The sequence below is a fragment of the Microcebus murinus genome, chromosome 18 (genome assembly GCF_040939455.1).
Source record: "Microcebus murinus isolate Inina chromosome 18, M.murinus_Inina_mat1.0, whole genome shotgun sequence".
NCBI lineage: Eukaryota > Metazoa > Chordata > Mammalia > Primates > Cheirogaleidae > Microcebus > Microcebus murinus.
This window is the reverse complement of record NC_134121.1, coordinates 17,120,903-17,138,127: the sequence shown is the minus strand read 5'-3', so window position 1 is coordinate 17,138,127 and position 17,225 is coordinate 17,120,903. Positions and strand designations below refer to the sequence as shown.

The 17,225-nt window shown below is 43.2% G+C and overlaps 1 protein-coding gene across 3 annotated transcripts in view; it reads right to left on the bottom strand.

Moving 5' to 3' along the window:
• Positions 1-4,279: 4,279 nt before the first annotated feature.
• KIAA0753 (KIAA0753 ortholog) overlaps positions 4,280-17,225 on the bottom strand; it is a 66,794-nt gene continuing 53,848 nt past the window's right edge. For all 3 annotated transcript variants that reach the window (XM_075994237.1, XM_075994239.1, XM_075994240.1), the window contains 3 exons: positions 16,222-16,342; positions 15,473-15,697; positions 4,280-5,796 (listed from right to left, as the gene is read on the bottom strand). In XM_075994237.1, the coding sequence (XP_075850352.1) occupies positions 5,679-5,796; positions 15,473-15,697; positions 16,222-16,342 (464 nt within the window). In that variant the 3' untranslated portion in view covers positions 4,280-5,678. The remainder of the gene's footprint in view (positions 5,797-15,472; positions 15,698-16,221; positions 16,343-17,225) is intronic.

Below are 17,225 nucleotides of genomic sequence, written 5' to 3'. Positions count from 1 at the left end.
CCGGAAGCCCTGGAGCCCCGAGGCAGCCCAAGCTGACCCAGCGGATGTGTTGCTCGGGGCAGCCACGGGCGCGGCAGGGAACAGTGTCGCCAAGTGTCCAGTTGGAAGGGCAAGGCAAGGCGAGACACAGACGTAAGCGGGAAGAGTCGCAACAGGTAGCAGGCGGCAAGAGAGTGCTCTGGAACGACGCCTGTGAGCACAAGCCGAAAGGCTCCTCCTTGGGAGGTCTCACCAACACACCTAATAGGTGACATTTATTGAGCACTTACTATCTGCCAGGTGCTATGCTAAGTGCTTTCATGGATGTTTCCTTCTATCCTCACAAGAGCCCCTGGTTGTGTACTATTTTTATCCCCATTTCACAGATTAGGAAACTGAGGCATGGAAGTCACACAGGGTTTTAACTCACAGCTCAAATTCTGGCCGTGTTACTGCTGGAACACAAGGCGGGGGAGGAGGGTTATAGTGATCTACAGAAAGAATATATTTAAAGGCATTGTGTGCATTGTACAATGCTAGACAGATGTGAGATGTTAAATCCAAAGGATTTATGTAACTTCTCTTGGCCTCTAGTAACTCTCCCAAAGCAGCGTGTTGCACAACTGTGCTCAAGCAGAGCCCCCTCTTACTGAGCCTGGCCTGTAGACGGGACCCTCTCTCAGGAGGACTTCAGGGCCAGGGAGGACAGTGGCTGCAGGAGCTCTGGTGGCCGGTTAGCTCTCCACAGCTCCCTGGACTGCCTGCTTCCCTTGCGCTCCTGAGCAATCAGTGTCTGCTGGGGGCTGCCCAGGGCAAATTCAGCCTGGGCTCAGGCAGCTCCGGGGCTGTGGGGCAGATGGCAGAGGCCAGAGGTCCAGCATCCACGTGCTCCTGTCCCTCTAGCTCACAGCACTGCAGAGCCAGAGTCCCCCCCGGAATTCTCCCACTTCCACGTGAGTTGCCAGGTCGGAGATAGACTCGGAGTGCGGAAGGCCCCACTCTGGCGGGTGGCAGGAAGGTGCAGTGGGCTTCTCGGCACAGGCATGGCGACCATCTACAGGGATCTGCAGCCCATGAGTGGGACGTCTTCGGCTGACCTCACCAAGACGGACGGAGAAGACAGAGGAACAACGTGTGGGCGGGTGAGATTCTCCGGAGCCAAGCAACGCAGAAGGGAAACGCATGACTAGGTCCGGGGAGAGAGGCCTGGAGGAAGGGGGGTGGGGGAGGGTGCGGATCACAAGAGAACAGATCCCAAGCGGGGAGAGCACAAGGGGACGGGGTGGAGGGTTGTGATAAAAGCAAAAGGCCAATGGTCACCAGAGCGGGTTTCAGAGATGAGGACACACAGGTGGGCAGTGTCTCAGTGATGTCCATAGTGGGCTCTGAGGATGGCATAAGGGTGCTCTTGTGTGTAAAGATGGTCCAGAAACCACCAAGAAAGACTTCGAAAGGTTCTCCACAAAGGATTTTGAGATACTGGGATGGGTGGAGGGAGGGAGAAAGCTATGAGACCCAGAGGGTCATGGGAAATGAATGACACCACCGGGGAGGCAAGAGGTGGCATATTTGAATGGCTTGGGAGTGACCCATTCGGAAGAAACAATGGAAGCAAGGAGATACCGGTTCTTTCTGGATGCTCAGAGAGAAATGGGAAGGAGGCAGCCGCTACAGCAGACCCATGGAGAGCCCAGGCTCAGTGAAAGGTGGAAGGTGGTGTCCTACGTATTCCATGGCAGCAGGACACGGCAGAGCCCATCTGGACACACGTGCTGGGGAGCTAGGAGGGGCAGGCTCGGGGGTGGGAATGCACGGACCCAACCGCAGGCCACAGAGGAAGTCCCCCCCGCTCCCCCCATGGAGGGAAGTCAACCGGGAACAATGGAAAGAGGCAGCAGGTCTGGCTCAAGAAGACAATGAGGGACACCAGACAGAAGAGCAAAAGAACAGCTAAGGGGACCCTCGGGAGGGTGGCGGAGAGAGGGGGTTACTTGGGAGGGCAGGCACAGGCTTGGGAAGACTGGGGAGAGCAGAGCAGAGGTCCGAGGCAGCCTGGCATCCAGTACCAGGGTAACCAGTTCTAGAGCTGAAGGTGGGGGAGGCCTGACCGTGGAAGCCAGCCGAGTCTGGCCGTCAGAGCTGTGCCCTCCAGGTCAGCGGGACAGTACTGATGGATCGGTTGATTGAGGTCACCTGGGCCTGACAGCCAACCCACGGTCCCCATCTGGGATTTCCTGGGCCCCGTACTGAGGACTGATAGGAAGCACCCAGGATGTCTCTTCCAGCCCAGGCCCACATTATTGGGCTCGGCCAACTAACAAACATGCCAGTGTTGAAACAGACCAGAATCTCTGCCTTGGGCCCGCAGAGCTGACTGGGAGAAGGCCACTATTCATTCATGGAGACACACGGACAGGCTGCTGCCTTTCTGCTGCTCTCCAAGCCCAGAGCACCGGGAGCTCTCAGGAGGCCGGCCCTCCCAATGGGCACTTAGTGGTAATAACAAGCCCACGGTGACACAGACACCCCTGATTTACGGGTTTTGCAGGGAATTCTCATCACTGCCCCAAGTTGCTAAAATAAACAGTGCTCCTCTCAGAAGCCTAGAAGAACTACAGAAACCTACACTGTGCCACAGAGAACACAGGCAACTCTCTGACTCCAACCAATCCCTTGCTGCCACCTCTGGGGCTTTGCACAGGCCACTACTCCTGCCTCTCAGACCCTGTTTGTGGCCACTCCCGCCCACACACTCAGCCCACCAGGGAGCGGGCGGGAGAGAAGCCTTCTTTCCTCACCTGCTCTCCTCCAACTCCCAACGCTCCCCTGCCCCTGGCACCAACAGGCCCAGGGAGGAGGGACCACAGAGCTCAGAGGATAAAGGACACAAGAGGCAGGGAAGGGAGTTGTTCCTGTGGTCCCTCCTTCACATCTCTCTGTCCTCCTCTGCAGTCCCCTCCCAGCAGCACTCTGACCGAGGCTGGCTAAGGGCAGGCGAGAGGCACACCCCCCACTCTAGGAGGAGGGAGGCGGTTCTTGCCATCTGAGTTGGGATTCCAATGGCAGCAGCACCTCCGAGATGGGATCTGTATTTCTCTCAGATGGCATTCTGTTTCAGGGGCACAAAAGGTCAGCATAGATTTCTGTGGACTATGCTGGGAAGTGTTGATCTCCTGTACATAATCGATCCTCCCAAAATGTGTGCCTTCCTTCTTCCATTAATTCAGAAGAATTTACTGAGCGCCAACCGCATGCCAGGCAGAGTCCCTGCCCTCAGGGAGCTAACCAGCCTAGAGGCAAGCGTGGGAACGAGTGAAAGCCCGGCAGAAGCAGGGCTGTGACGCGGACAGCTCAATCTGTACGTGTGCATTTCAGCGACTCCGGACGGCTTATGCAACATGAACACACTAAACTCATCACTGTCTCTGCTTCTGAAAATAGCACGGGAATAGGTTGTGAGGAAACTGAAGGGAATTAAGAGAACGGCTTACGCATGACCAGCCCTTGTTTGTGAAGAACGAAAATTCTAGAGGTCTGGCTGTAAGGCTATAAACACGAACTCTTTGTTTTCTAAGAATTCAACTTTCATTTTCAAATACAGGTTTTTATTTCCTGTGGTTTATTTTTGTGTCTTTGGAGAATGCTCTGGCTGCAGAGGTTCCCTGTGTGCCAGGGCTGTAGAGCAGACACCTGGACAGGTGGCAGGTGGAAGCCTCGCCCACGTGAGTCACACAGGGGAGACCCACCGGTGGGAGCAGCAGCAGAGACTGGAAAGCTCCTGAAACGAGGCAGCGAGTCAGGACTTGACCCCCAGTGGACCGGCTGCGGGAGGCAGTGCTGAGGAAAGGGACTGCTCCAGAGAAGAGTGTGCAGGAGGGGCAGGGAAACGCACTCGGATGAGCTCTCAAAATGGCTATCATTACCTTTATGGGAACAAGTGGAGCCGTGACCACAGCATCATGGAACATAGGCTTGTTTAATTAAATTATCTCCTCCTGTGCCTCATTTTATTCATCTATAAATGGGAATAATAATAATGGTATCCATCCATCGCACACAGGTGTGAAGGGATTAAGTAAGTTAATACATGGAAAGCACTTAGAGCAGTGCTCTGGCATGTGCTCAGTAAATGTTAGCTTTTATTAACATTTATTTATTTCTCAGAGAGGAGGGAGTGGTAGCAAATAATCCACTACGCTCGTATCAAATATAAGCGTATTCTGAGTGGTTCCTGTAAATCACATGCCACTTGCCTGTGGGAAAAAAAGGACATGTAAATTATTTCAAATAGACATGTACATACTTTAAAATATTGAGTTTATTAAAAAAAAATCAGTACAGTAAAAACTGCCACACAAATTACTTGATACTAGCAATGACAGGTGCTCCTATCAATTCAAGTGCACATATTTAACTCCCCGGGTTAAAGACCTGTAATTTCCCTTGAAGCTCTTTAACTTCTTAAGTTATATAAAATTAAGCAGGAAAACATTAACATTAAATGAAAATCAATTTTGCACAAATAAGTGTGATCAAGCAGCTTAAATTATCACTTGAAATACTCGTGCTCTGGAGAAAAATCCCAGATGGCAACACTCTGTATGTTCTAAAAAGAATAACATTATTCCCTGGGGGGTGTCTCCTGGCATTCTTTTTCCACATTTCTTTGACCAAGCCTCAGGCAAAAAACTGAGGAAAACTTTTTCCAAGCAGGCCTTATTCTTATGCACATTCCTTTACTTTTTCTGAATTCAGAGTTTCTGAAAACACAGAGGCTTTTCTCTTGGTAAGACAGGACTTGTAAGGCATTTGAGGACCAAGCTGTGTTTCTAAAGTTTCTTCCTTTCTCTGGGGAGACACAGAAGTCTACACACCATCCTCCTTTTTGTTCTCTCCCCTCCCACATGGGGGTCCCGCATGGTGTGGAAATGTACAAGTTTCTGATCTCATCAGAGAAAGAAGGAGCTGGTTGCCTTTAACCAGGCACAGGAGAAGGCCCGGTCCTCTCCTGATGTCCCCAACTTCCTCTGAATTCAGAGAAAGTTTTTTATACCAGAATGTGTCAACACACAGCAACATTTAAGAACAAAAAATGTGAAAAATCACCTAGGAATTGAACATTAAAGAAATGTGTTTACTATTGTGCACTGACAACTGTGGGGCTACTCTTTTTAATAAGCTGCAATAGAGCAGAGGTTTGGCAGCATAAGCAAACTGTGCTCCACCTAAGTCTACACCTAGCAGGGACAGGGGTCCTGGCAGGAAATCGCCAAAGATGTGAAACATGAGCTTGGTGATGGGACCAGATAGTGACTGCACTTGTGTTGGCATCAACGCCAGCCGTGGGTTCAACAGGAATCTGAACCCTTCAGAACACTGTGACCACCAAACTAAGCCAGAGGAAGGAACATAGGATTTTCAATAGAAAAATCATACATTCTGAAAATATTGTGTTAATCAATTCACATTTCTTGGGCACTGATAAATGTAACAACATTCCATCATAAACTTCCAGAACCATTGCTATGACAAAGAGAAAATGCAACGTGAGGACGATCTCATCAGCATTTCCTTCCTTTCAGTGGGCAGCACCTTCTGGCCAGACGGACAGCTGAGGATAACGACTTCCTGTGGGCTAACACAAGGATGGTGCTGTCCCTTCTCCAGTGTGATACGACGGGCCCCGCCTTGGAGAGCCTTCACGTAGCAGCCTCTAAGAATTCTGAGGTGAACACAGCTTCTGCATAATCTTCACACATATCCTGAAGTTCGGCAGCAACGGTCCCCAGCGCTTCATCTACCAGCTCTTCTGAAAAGCTGGAAGACAGACAACACAGCCAAAGGTATGTATGGCCAAATACGGGAGCCATTCTTCCACTCAGCTGGGGAACTTAACAAGACAATTCTAAAATGTAAATGTAAACTGAAAAGGCCAAGAATAGCCAGGGTACTTCTGAAGAAGAAAAAATAATGTGAGAGGCCTTGCTCTCTAGACACAAAGATGGTGTCGCTTAGATCTTGAAGTCCTGGCTAGAAGGGAGGCCTGTAACATACACAGAATGGTGGACCCCATCCTCCACGCATTTGAAACCAGAGGTGATGGGAAAGTAACTAGCTGCAACCCAGCACCACCTCTGACAGCCGCCTACCTGGCCAGCAAAGGAAAAGGGTATGTGCCTCCCCTCTGGGGGAGGGGCAGGACACTCTGCATCTGTGTTCCTCCTCTCTCTAAACACACGTCTATTTCTTCCTGAACTGCTTGAGAGTATGTTGCAGACTTGATATCCCTTTTAAAGAACCATGGCACAATTATAAAAATCATAAAATTAACATCAATATAAAACTATAATCTTATCGACAGACCTTATTCAAATTCTTCTAACTGTCCAAGTAATGACCTTTAAAAGAAAACGTTCTCTAGTCCAGGATTCAATCCAGAATTACATGTTACATCTAGTTGTTCTATCTCTTTAGTCCACTTTAATCTGAAATAGCTCTTCAGTCTTTGTCTCTCATGACCTTAACATTTTTTGAAGGGCAAAGGCTATTTTGTAGAATGTCCCTTAATTTGGGTTTATCTGATGTTTCCTTACAATCAGATTCAGGCTATACGTTTTTGGAACAAATGCCACAGAAGGAATATTATGTCCCTTCAGTGTATCATGATATCTATTTGTCCGATTGCTAATAATTGTTAATTTTGATCACTTGGTTATGGTGACATCTACCAGGTTTTTCCCTTGTAAAGTTGCTATTTTCCCTTTGTAATTAATAGGTATATTAGAGTGAGATACTTTGAGATTATGTAAATATCCTTTTCTCATCACGCTTGCCTGAATTAATTATCACAGGGCTGACGACACTGATTTTCTAATTCCATCATTCCTTCTCCCATTTGATAGCTGGCCTTCTACTATAATGAAGACCTTTCCCTTCTTCCTTATTTATGTATTCATTCATTCACTCATATCAGTTTGGCCTTATAGATTCTCATTTTATTCAATGGTTTATAACCAATTACTATTGTTACTCATTTTGATGATCGAAAACATTCCAGACTTGGCCAACAGGAGCCCCTTCAAGCTGACGCCTGCATCCTCTGGACATGTTCCTATCATTCTTTGAGCACTTCCTTTCGGGCACAATATGATGCTCCAGGCTCATCTTACACTTTCCCAGGCCCAGATGCAGCCTTAGAATCGCCCATTTCTCCAATGATTTCTGATACCTTTTCATGGAGAATAGTATTTAGAAACCAAGATCGGGTACCAGGTGTGCTCACTGCTACTGGTGCCTCTGCTCGTAGGTCCTCTCAGCAGATCAACCAAGAAACACACATGTACATGCACACACACCCTCATATCTGTTTCTCTATCCAAAACCAAACATTCATAAGAGATACTTCAATCCCAATTCAACGGAGGATTCATCCTAGCCTTCCCCCAGAAACCTTGCTCCCATTATTTACAATGTACTTAATTTGATCAATGCTAAACTTCAGAGAAAGCAATTTCAGAATTGTAACCCACACCATTGTATAAAAAAACCTACTAACTAGAACTCAGTTATGTCTTCTCAGTATTCTTTTTTGTCTTTAGCGAGAAGGCAGAGTCAAAATACTGTGTTCAAAAGTTACTTAGGCTGGTTCTTTTCTGTCTCTATTCCCTTTAGTATAATTATATTATTTATTTACAATAATTAGGTTCACGTATCGTTTGTATTCCAATTTTTTTTTTTTTTTTTGAGACAGAGTCTCACTTTGTTGTCCAGGCTAGAGTGAGTGCCGTGGCGTCAGCCTAGCTCACAGCAACCTCAAACTCCTGGGCTCAAGCGATCCTCCTGCCTCAGCCTCCCAAGTAGCTGGGACTACAGGCATGTGCCACCATGCCCGGCTAATTTTTTTTTTATATATATATATCAGTTGGCCAATTGATTTCTTTCTATTTATAGTAGAGACGGGGTCTCGCTCTTGCTCAGGCTGGTTTTGAACTCCTGACCTTGAGCAATCCGCCCGCCTCGGCCTCCCAAGAGCTAGGATTACAGGCGTGAGCCATAGCGCCCGGCCTTTTTTTTTTTTTTTTTTTTGAGACAGAGTCTTGCTTTGTTGCCCAGGCTAGAATGAGTGCCATGGCATCAGCCTAGCTCACAGCAACTTCAAACTCCTGGGCTCAAGGAATCCTGCTGCCTCAGCCTCTCAAGTAGCTGGGACTACAGGCATGCGCCACCATGCCTGGCTAATTTTTTTTTCTCTATATATATTAGCTGGCCAATTAATTTCTTTCTATTTATAGTAGAGATGGGTCTCACTCTTGCTCAGGCTGGTTTCGAACTCCTGACCTTGAGCAATCCACCCGCCTTGGCCTCCCAGAGTGCTAGGATTACAGGCGTGAGCCACTGCACCCGGCCTATTGGTATTCTAATTTAGGGTTCCCTGCACCCTTGTTGATTAGGAGGGGATGAATAGGAAATATTAATATGGTTCCAAAAGTCAGAATTACACAAAAAAGGTGAAAACAAGTAAGTGTCACTCCCCCTTTCTATCCCTTCTACCCCATTTCCACTCGGTTATATTTTTGTTGTTGCTAATCTGGCACTTTTTTGCCTTAATTGGCATGTGAGGTCCTTTTTCATTTAACGTTATTCTGATATATACTAGGTATTTTCAGGTATACTACGTATTTTCTGATATATACTAGGTATTTATATTACCTTCACTGGAGGAAAATATTTCCAGAAATAGGAAATATTAAAAGGGTATTCGTCAGGCAAAAAGAAAACAGTGACATATGGAAGGTCAGGAATATAGGAAGGCATATATATTCCTATATTCCTTGTCTCTTGTTCTCTCTTCTTTTAGATTTTGTAATATTTTACTACCTTCTCTCCTCTATTAACTTGGATATTATACACACTTTTTTATTTTATTTTATTTTTTTAAGACAGAGTCTTACTCTCTTGTCTGGGCTAGAGTGCTGTGGCATCATCAGTCTAGCTCACAGCAACCTCCAACTCCTGGGCTCAGGCGATCCTCCTGTCTCAGCCTCCCGAGTAGCTGGGACTACAGGAACCAGCCACTGTGCCTGGCTATTTTTTTTTTCTATTTTTAGTTGTTTGGCTAATTTCTTTCTATTTTTAGTAGAGACGGGGTCTCGCTCTTGCTCAGGCTCGTCTTGAGGTCCTGAGCTCAAGCAATCCTCCTGCCTTGGCCTCCCAGAGTGCTAGGATTACAGGCGTGAGCCTCCGCGCCCAGCCGACACTTAATCTTTTAGTGGTCACCCTAGATTACAACAAGCATCCATGACTTAACATCTAACATTAATTGATATTCTTACCTTTTTCTCAGACAATGCAAGGACACTAACTCCATTCATCCCTCTTCCTGACTTAGATCTCATATGCTACCGTCATTGTGTATTTTAAATGTGTGTATATACATACACATATATGCCCAAAAGCCAGTATTGTTACATATTATATATCACTTTGTTTCACACAGCTGGTTTTCATTTACCTACATGTTTACATTTCTTATTAAATTCATGCCCTCCTATATTCCTGACCTTCCATCTGTCACTGTTTTCTTTTTGCCTGAAGAATACCATTTTAATATTTCCTATTTCTGGAAATATTTTCCTCCAGGGTACTAGTAATAAATTTTCTCAGCTTTGTTTATTTGGAATCTCTCTTCTCACCTTCCTTCTAGATATGTATTTCACTGGGCTTAGAACTCCCAATTGGTAGTTCTTTTCTTTTGGAACTTTTAAAGATATGCCAGGTCTTCCAGCATCTACTGTTTTTGTTTCTTTTTTTTCTTCCTCCAATTGATTTTAAGGTTTTCTCTTTGTCTTTTATTTTCAACAATACTACAATATGGCTAAGTATGGGTTTCTCTTTATTTGCTTGGGTTTTTTGGAGCTTCTTGAATCTATGGTTTGATGTCTTTTGTTACTTTGGGGAACTGAGAGTCCTTCTCTCTTTGGATGTTGTTTCTGACTCATCTCTCCTCTCCTTCTGAGACTCCAACCACACATATATGAGACCTTCTCACTTTATCCTCCATGTCCCTCACCCTCTCTCTTTTTTTTTCAACTTTTTTTGTCTCCATGCATCACTCTGGATATTTTCTTCTGTCCTACGTTCCAAGTCTCTAATTTTTTTTCTTCTGTTGCGTTTAATTTATTGAGTCCATCCAATGAATTCCTCATCTCAGAAATTGTATTTTTCATTCCAGAATATATATTTGGATTTTCTTTACTTCCCAGTTCTCTGCAAAAACTCAAATTTCCATCTTTTATTTCTATGAACACACTAGGCACAGTTATTTTAATGTCTGTGTCTGATAGATCTAATATTTAGAGATGCTGTAGGTCTCTTCTTGTTCTCTCTATAGCCTGGTTATTTCTCACCATATGCCAGACACTGTATTTGAAATTATAGAAATAAGATGATGTTATTTTCCTCCAGAGAAAATTTATGTCTGCTTATGTGTGGTGGCTGGGGGGCACTAACAATCTAGAATCACCTCAGCCCAATCGCAGGAACTGAGATAATTTGGAGCTGAGTTGAGTCCCTGAGAAGGCCTGCTTATATCCGGATCATCTGTACTTTCAGAGTGCAGTCTTTCAGGGTCCCAATCAAAAAGCACCAGGACAATCCCCTCACTCTGGCAATCCCTGGATTGCAACCTATGTCCCCGGATCTGACTGCTGCTTGTCTCCCTCCACGCTGACTCTCCAAGGCCAAATGATGGGCTACGCTTCCTGGGTCTCTGTCTTCTCCAGGATCCTGGCCCAGTTCTTCTTCCTTACCCAGTTAACGCTGTGATGCCTTCAAGCATATATGTTTTATTTTTAATACAGCCTTTCTATTAATAGTTATCCTCAGTGGGAGAGGTAGTCCAAATTACCAAGTGCGTCATTACTAGAAACAGATTACCTCGTTTTTATATTTGCTTCACTTCCTATTAATATATTCCTATCAATAATTTAACCCCAGACTGTGAGAGAAATACAAAGGTGTTTGCAACACATGCTAACACTTCAGGTAATATATCTGTTTTTTCTTTCTATTTTTTTTAACCTTCTCCATTTTGCCTTTCCTCTTAGGAACCATGCTCTCTGAACTCCTCTGTCCCTACTCTAGACTAGCTGCTTTGGATGCTCACTGAAAAAGTCTTTCCCTAGAAATTGCTTTTGCCATTTTTCTGGAAGTCCCATAGTAGAGTCTAAGTTTCCTAAATCTCAAGTCTTCATCTTTCTTAAGGTACACCTTGCACTGTGGCATACATCATGCAGTAGCTTACTGAGAAATAGTGCATGGGAACTAAATTTTTGGACACTTTGCAAGCTTTAAAATGTTTTTATTCTATTTTTGATAATTTAGCTGAGCACAAAATTGTAGGTTAAATATTGGAAGTATGCACTACTTTCTTCTAGCTTCCAGTGTTGCTACAGGAAACAATATGCCTTTCTCCTTTCTGATTATTTGAATGTGTCCAGTTTCCCTCTCTGGAATTGTCCATCATCTTCTCCTTTCACTGGGATGCTCAAATTTCCTTTTGATAATCATATGCCATGATGTGTTCTATTCATTCATTCACTCACTTACAGTGGAAAACTGATGAATCCTTTCAATCTAAAGACTAATAGCCTTCTGGGAAATTTTATAGTATTTCTTTGATAATTTCCCATATTCTCCTTTTGTTCTTTTCCCACATTCTGGAACTCTTATTATTCAGATGTTGGATCTAGAATAACCCTCTAATTTTTAAAAATCTTTTTCTTCTCTATTATCTAACTCTTTGTCTTTTATTCTACTGCCTGAGATGTGACTTTTTTCTTTGAATCCCTCTAGTGAACTTATTTCAGCTATCAGGTTTTTAATTTCTAAGAACTTTTTTTTTTTTTGAGACAGGTTCTTACTCTGTTGCCAGGGCTAGAGTGCATAGAATGCAGTGATGTTATCATAGCTCAATGCAACCTCAAACTTCGGGGCTAAAGTGATCCTCCTGCCCCAGCCTCCCACGTAGCTGGAACTACAGGTTTGTGCCACTATGCCCACTTATTTTTCTATTTTTTGTGGAGACAGGTTCTCCTTCTTGCTCAGGCTGGCCTTGAACTCCTGGGCAATCCCCCCACCTCAGCCTCCCAAAGTGCTAGAATTACAGGTGTGAGCCACTGAGCCCGGCCAAAAGTTCCTTTTTTTATAGTATCCTGTTCTTTTCTTGATGATATGGCAGCTTTACTTTGTTCTCAGAGAATATTAATTCTAGTTTGTTTTTTATGTTCTACTCTGCTCTCTGCATTGTCTCTGCTTCCTCAGAGTTCTTATTCTCTGTTATAGCCTACGTATCTTTCATGGTTTTCATCAAACGTCTGGTCATCTCAGCTGCCTGCTCACTTTCAAGAATGAGAATTTCAACCAAGCCTATTTTCTGGCCCACCTGCATCCATGCCTTCACAAGCTTCTGATGCTGCCAATTCCCGAGTTCTTCTGTGAAGATAAACTTAGTTCTTGACTTCACCCTCGCTAGGCACTTGGCTTTTCTCTGGCCTGCTAAATCATTTGCGATTTGTCTAACTGCTTTATGGCCTACAAATTTTTACTCATATTTCTTGTTTGCTGTCATTTATGGTATGCCTTTTACTTGTCATTTCAGTGATATATAACAGGAAAGGAATACAGGGAATAGAGATAAATACGTATGCTCAATCTGTCCTTTTTAATCAGAAATCTCCTGATTTTTTTCAAAGTAGGAATCTTTAAGAGTTTGCTTTCATCAAAAGCATTATCACCTTAAGCTTTCCTTTCACAATCACTCTTTTAATTTGCATCCAGTTTATATCATCTGCTCACTCTAATCACTGGAATAGTGCTTTTCTTCAGGTGTAAAGAGGAATAGAGATAGTAAAAGAAAGAAAACACTCAGCTTCTGCCTCACCTAAAAGGCTATCAGATGAAGTCAACTGTCTTTAGATACTATTTCAAGATCTGATCAATGCCACTCTCATCTTTGGACTTTCAAATAAGAAATAAAAATAGGCGAGATTAAAAAATAGAGCTAGAATATTCAGATGCACGGTTACTTGGGGTCAAAAGATAGCAGAGGAAAACACCTATAAAAATTCAGGCATATTTTAATAGCTCTGTCCTCTACATTGTAGCCTATTATGCCTTATAGGCTGAGAGAGCTTTTCCCTACATTTATATAACAACTATGAACAAAACATATCATCTTATCAGGTGTTAAGAACATACAAAGCAGAGTCTATCCTTCTTGGCTTGCTGTAGCATTTCCCAGTGTGCCTGCTAGCCTAACTGTTCCAGATTGTGGGAAAATGAGTAAATATGCTCCAAAACTCTGGGTTAACACATAGATGGAAGTCAAGTTTACTTCTTTACTTCCCCAGAAAATCCTTCAGAGCACAGGTGAAAACAAATGTGTATCTCAACCAAAACAAAAGGTCTCAGATACTTTGAAGGGGTACCACATATTAAAGAGAAGTTTCAGGACTTCAGGTTAAACCTGAGGACTCAAACTTAAGTTTTTTATCCCTGATCCCATCCCAAATTCCACTTTGTTTATATATATAAAATATGTAAACAAATTCATAAATGTATAAAGAGAAAAAAAAGACAAAAGTAGATGAGAAATGTCCAAAATTTTCAGAAGATAAAAAGCACATAGAAGACCCATAATCAATTTTGCAGTATAGAGGAAATATAGAGGAAGGTGAAGCCTAACAGTCTGTAAGGAAACTCTTGCCTAGGATATGCAAGTTGATTTGTCCTACAAAACATCAGAAAGGCTCAGGAAGTAAGAGTACAGAGAATCGTGAAGGTGCTGTGAGTTATGGGATAGAAAATGAAAAAACTGGTTGAAAATCTGCAGAATAGTTTGATCTCCACGCCTACTCCTAGCAGCTAAGTGACAATCCCTTCTCCAGCCCCACAAAAGAAAGAAGGTATATATTCTTTGGAAAACATAAACCAGTAATTTTAAACTCAGCCAACTTATCAACCAAGTTTGAAGGTAAACACTTTGAAACTTGTAAGTCTTAAGAAATTTTCTCCAATACACCAACCGGGATATGGTCCATCAAAATAAGAGAGTAAACCAAGAAAAAGGAAGATGGGGCCCTAGAAGATAAGGAATCTACTATGAGGGGAGGTAACCCAATGCTCAGGGTGATGATGAAGGGAAGTCCCAGGATAAGAGCCACAGACCTGGAGGGTCGCCAGCCCAGATTGGATTAGGAGGAAAGGGGGTTTTAGGAGAAAAAGTAAGGGTGGGGGTTAGGAAGCAGAGATTAACTGATATTTTACATCATAAGGAAAATTATATTAACAGGTTGTTGGCTAGTATGTGTGGAAAGTTAATAAATATATTACAAAAAGATGAGCAAACAAAAAAAGAGGCAATCATTAACTTCTAGAATATGTTTAAAACTTGTTTAAGAAAGAAATGTAGTATACTACTTAACTCAATGACAGAAAATATCATGCATGTTTATACTAAGGTCAGACCCATGAGAAATTTAACTTTGGGCCCTACTTAAAAAGAATGGATTTACACTTATCTTTTAATTAAGTATTTTGCACATAAAAGAAGGCTATCCATTCTTCACATATTTGGTAGATGTGGGATCCTGTTTTACGACTCCACAAAACTATTAATACATTTCTCAGGGGAGATAACCCAAAGAGGGAGAAGGGTTAAATAAAATGTTGCAAAGCCAGGCACCTGCTGCTTATAAAGGCAAGTCTGTCCCAAGCATGAAGATATCATGGTCATAACTGTTTCCTGCCGAACAATATTTTGTGTTCTCTGATGGGACATCACCCTCATTAACAGCAACAGGAAATCAGCCCTGACTTGATTACTGAATATTGTACCTCTGTTGTTAGGAACTGAATGTTTGTGTCTCCCCCAAAATTCACATGTTGAAGCCCTAACCCCCAGTGTGACAGTATTTGGAGACAGGGGCTTTTAGGAGATAACTGGGTTCAGATAAGGTCCTGAAGGTAGAGAGCCCTTACAAGAGGAGGGAGGAGAGGCCAAAGCTTGCTCTCTCCGCCACGTGAGGACACAGCAAGAAGCCAGCCATCTATAAGCCAGGAAAACGGCCCTCACCAGACACTGAATCCACCCGCACCTTGATTTTAGACTTTCCAGCTTCCAGAACTGTGAGAAATAAATTGCTGTTGTTTAAGTCACCTAGTCTACAGTATTTTGTTATGGCAACCAAAGCTGCTAAGACACCCCGCCTAGGAAGGGGAGGCTGCAGGACACTTTTTCGGGTGTTTTATGGTCTCCCATATCTGAAAAAAGGCAGTTAGCAGAGAAAGCTTGTCCACTAGCCCAAGAAAAATCATCTGAACTCCAGGGCACAAAGCATGGAATGAGACCTTGGCTAGTCCTTTCTCCAGCTTTTCCTTAAGTCTAAAATTTGATACCTGGCTCCTAAACAGAGGACCATAACATTTCACTAACCTTTCAGCTATCAGCCACGGGTTGAAGGAGCCTATGGCCTCGTGAGATACGATCCGGAGATACTGCTCAAAACGGCTACAGTAGTCACCAATGCTGTGCCGCATACCCCGTGGGACAGAGAGGAGAGCTTGGCCTTCTTTCCATTGAGAATCTTCTGCAAGGGAGAGAAGGGGAGCCTCTCTTTTCTCTGATCTCTCCTCTGTTCCCACACTTTCATCCAAGGAACTGAGAACAAACAAACAAACAAAAAATGATGAAAGCATTCAAGATCATCGGTAAGCAAGGGTAAGATGTTAATTTACCCTCATGGTTTCATAACCAAAGGCTCACTTGCATTTCTCTTTCTCCCACTGAACAAAATGCAACATCCTATCACCATTTGCTCTTTCCCCTTTATACTAGACTAACCCTTGACGTGACTGGAATACCAGTCCCTTAGACAAAAGAGTTCTTAAAGCAAACCCTGCAGTAAATATCAGTGTAACCCACATGTACCAGTGTGGTGCTTTCAACAATATAAACAGCTAAATGTTATTGGATACTGAAAGGTGTTATTGAATACTGAAAGGTTCCTTAAGATGCAACATAATCAGTCTTACAAACATGCTATTTTACTGATCTATCTTAGAGTTTGGCAAGATCTTGCTCAAAAGAAGAATTTCTCTCTGTCTCATGGAAATTGAAGGAATTCAAAATTTAACAACATCAAAGGCAACCAACTAGAATGAAACCAGTGTCACTGCACTTACTTGCCGTTACAGGGACTTTCTAACATGATGTTCACGGCTGGATCCTTTCGAGCTACTGTTTTTGTGATCTTGATTGGACGAGGAGGCAAAGGCATTTCTCTTACTGCTGGGATCTGATGGTCTAGAAAAGGAGAGGCATAAAATGACTGCGCATAAAGAAAAGTCAGTGTCCGTATTAGAGCTGTCATAGTGGCCAACAACCTGTAAGGAAGTCACATGTAAATCTCTTAAGCACAATGGGCTTAGCTAGCAGTGCAATGGGGAAAATGCTCTTATTTTAAATGCAAAGGTAAATTTAAAAGTCAACAAAGAAATAAACCAATGAAGAATCAGTTTTAAGAAATAATGAACTCTTTCCAAAGCCTCTGCTTGCTCTGAGAAGGCTTCTGGAAGAGGTCTATGCAAAGCCCCAGGCTATACGGGTTCCATTAGGACCCAGCCACCCACTCAAGGAGTCTTAAGCAGTTGGGCTTGTTTTTTAACCTTTAAATGATTTGATTACTGAAGAAAAAAAAAAAAAACACTCACACCTGAACACTTAATTAGCTGATTTAATTTGTCTCTGGGCATTGCTGGAAAAATCTGCATGATGATAGTCAAAACATTAATTTATTAACTATAACTTGCAGGCTTGACAGCTCTTCTGAGTTTTACATTATTTATACTTTTAAATGTATTTCAAGCATAGGAAGAAAATTTGTCTTTAAGTAGGTAGCATCTATATGTTAAGCAATTTTCTCTAACTCACATTTATATGCTTATGATTTCTTACCAGCAGACAGAAATACTGCGTAAGTCAGTTTTTGTAACACTGCACAACCCAAAGATCACTTTAAATTTGGTTTTGTGATGCAATTAAACAAACAAGGAGTACAAGTGGAAACAGGATTCTTACTATGATTTTATGATTCTGGAAGTGTCCCAAAACTCATTTCAGTTCTTAGTGTTCTAAAGAGCTCCTTTGAAATGCATACCTAGACTATCTGCAGAGTCACAACACTGAC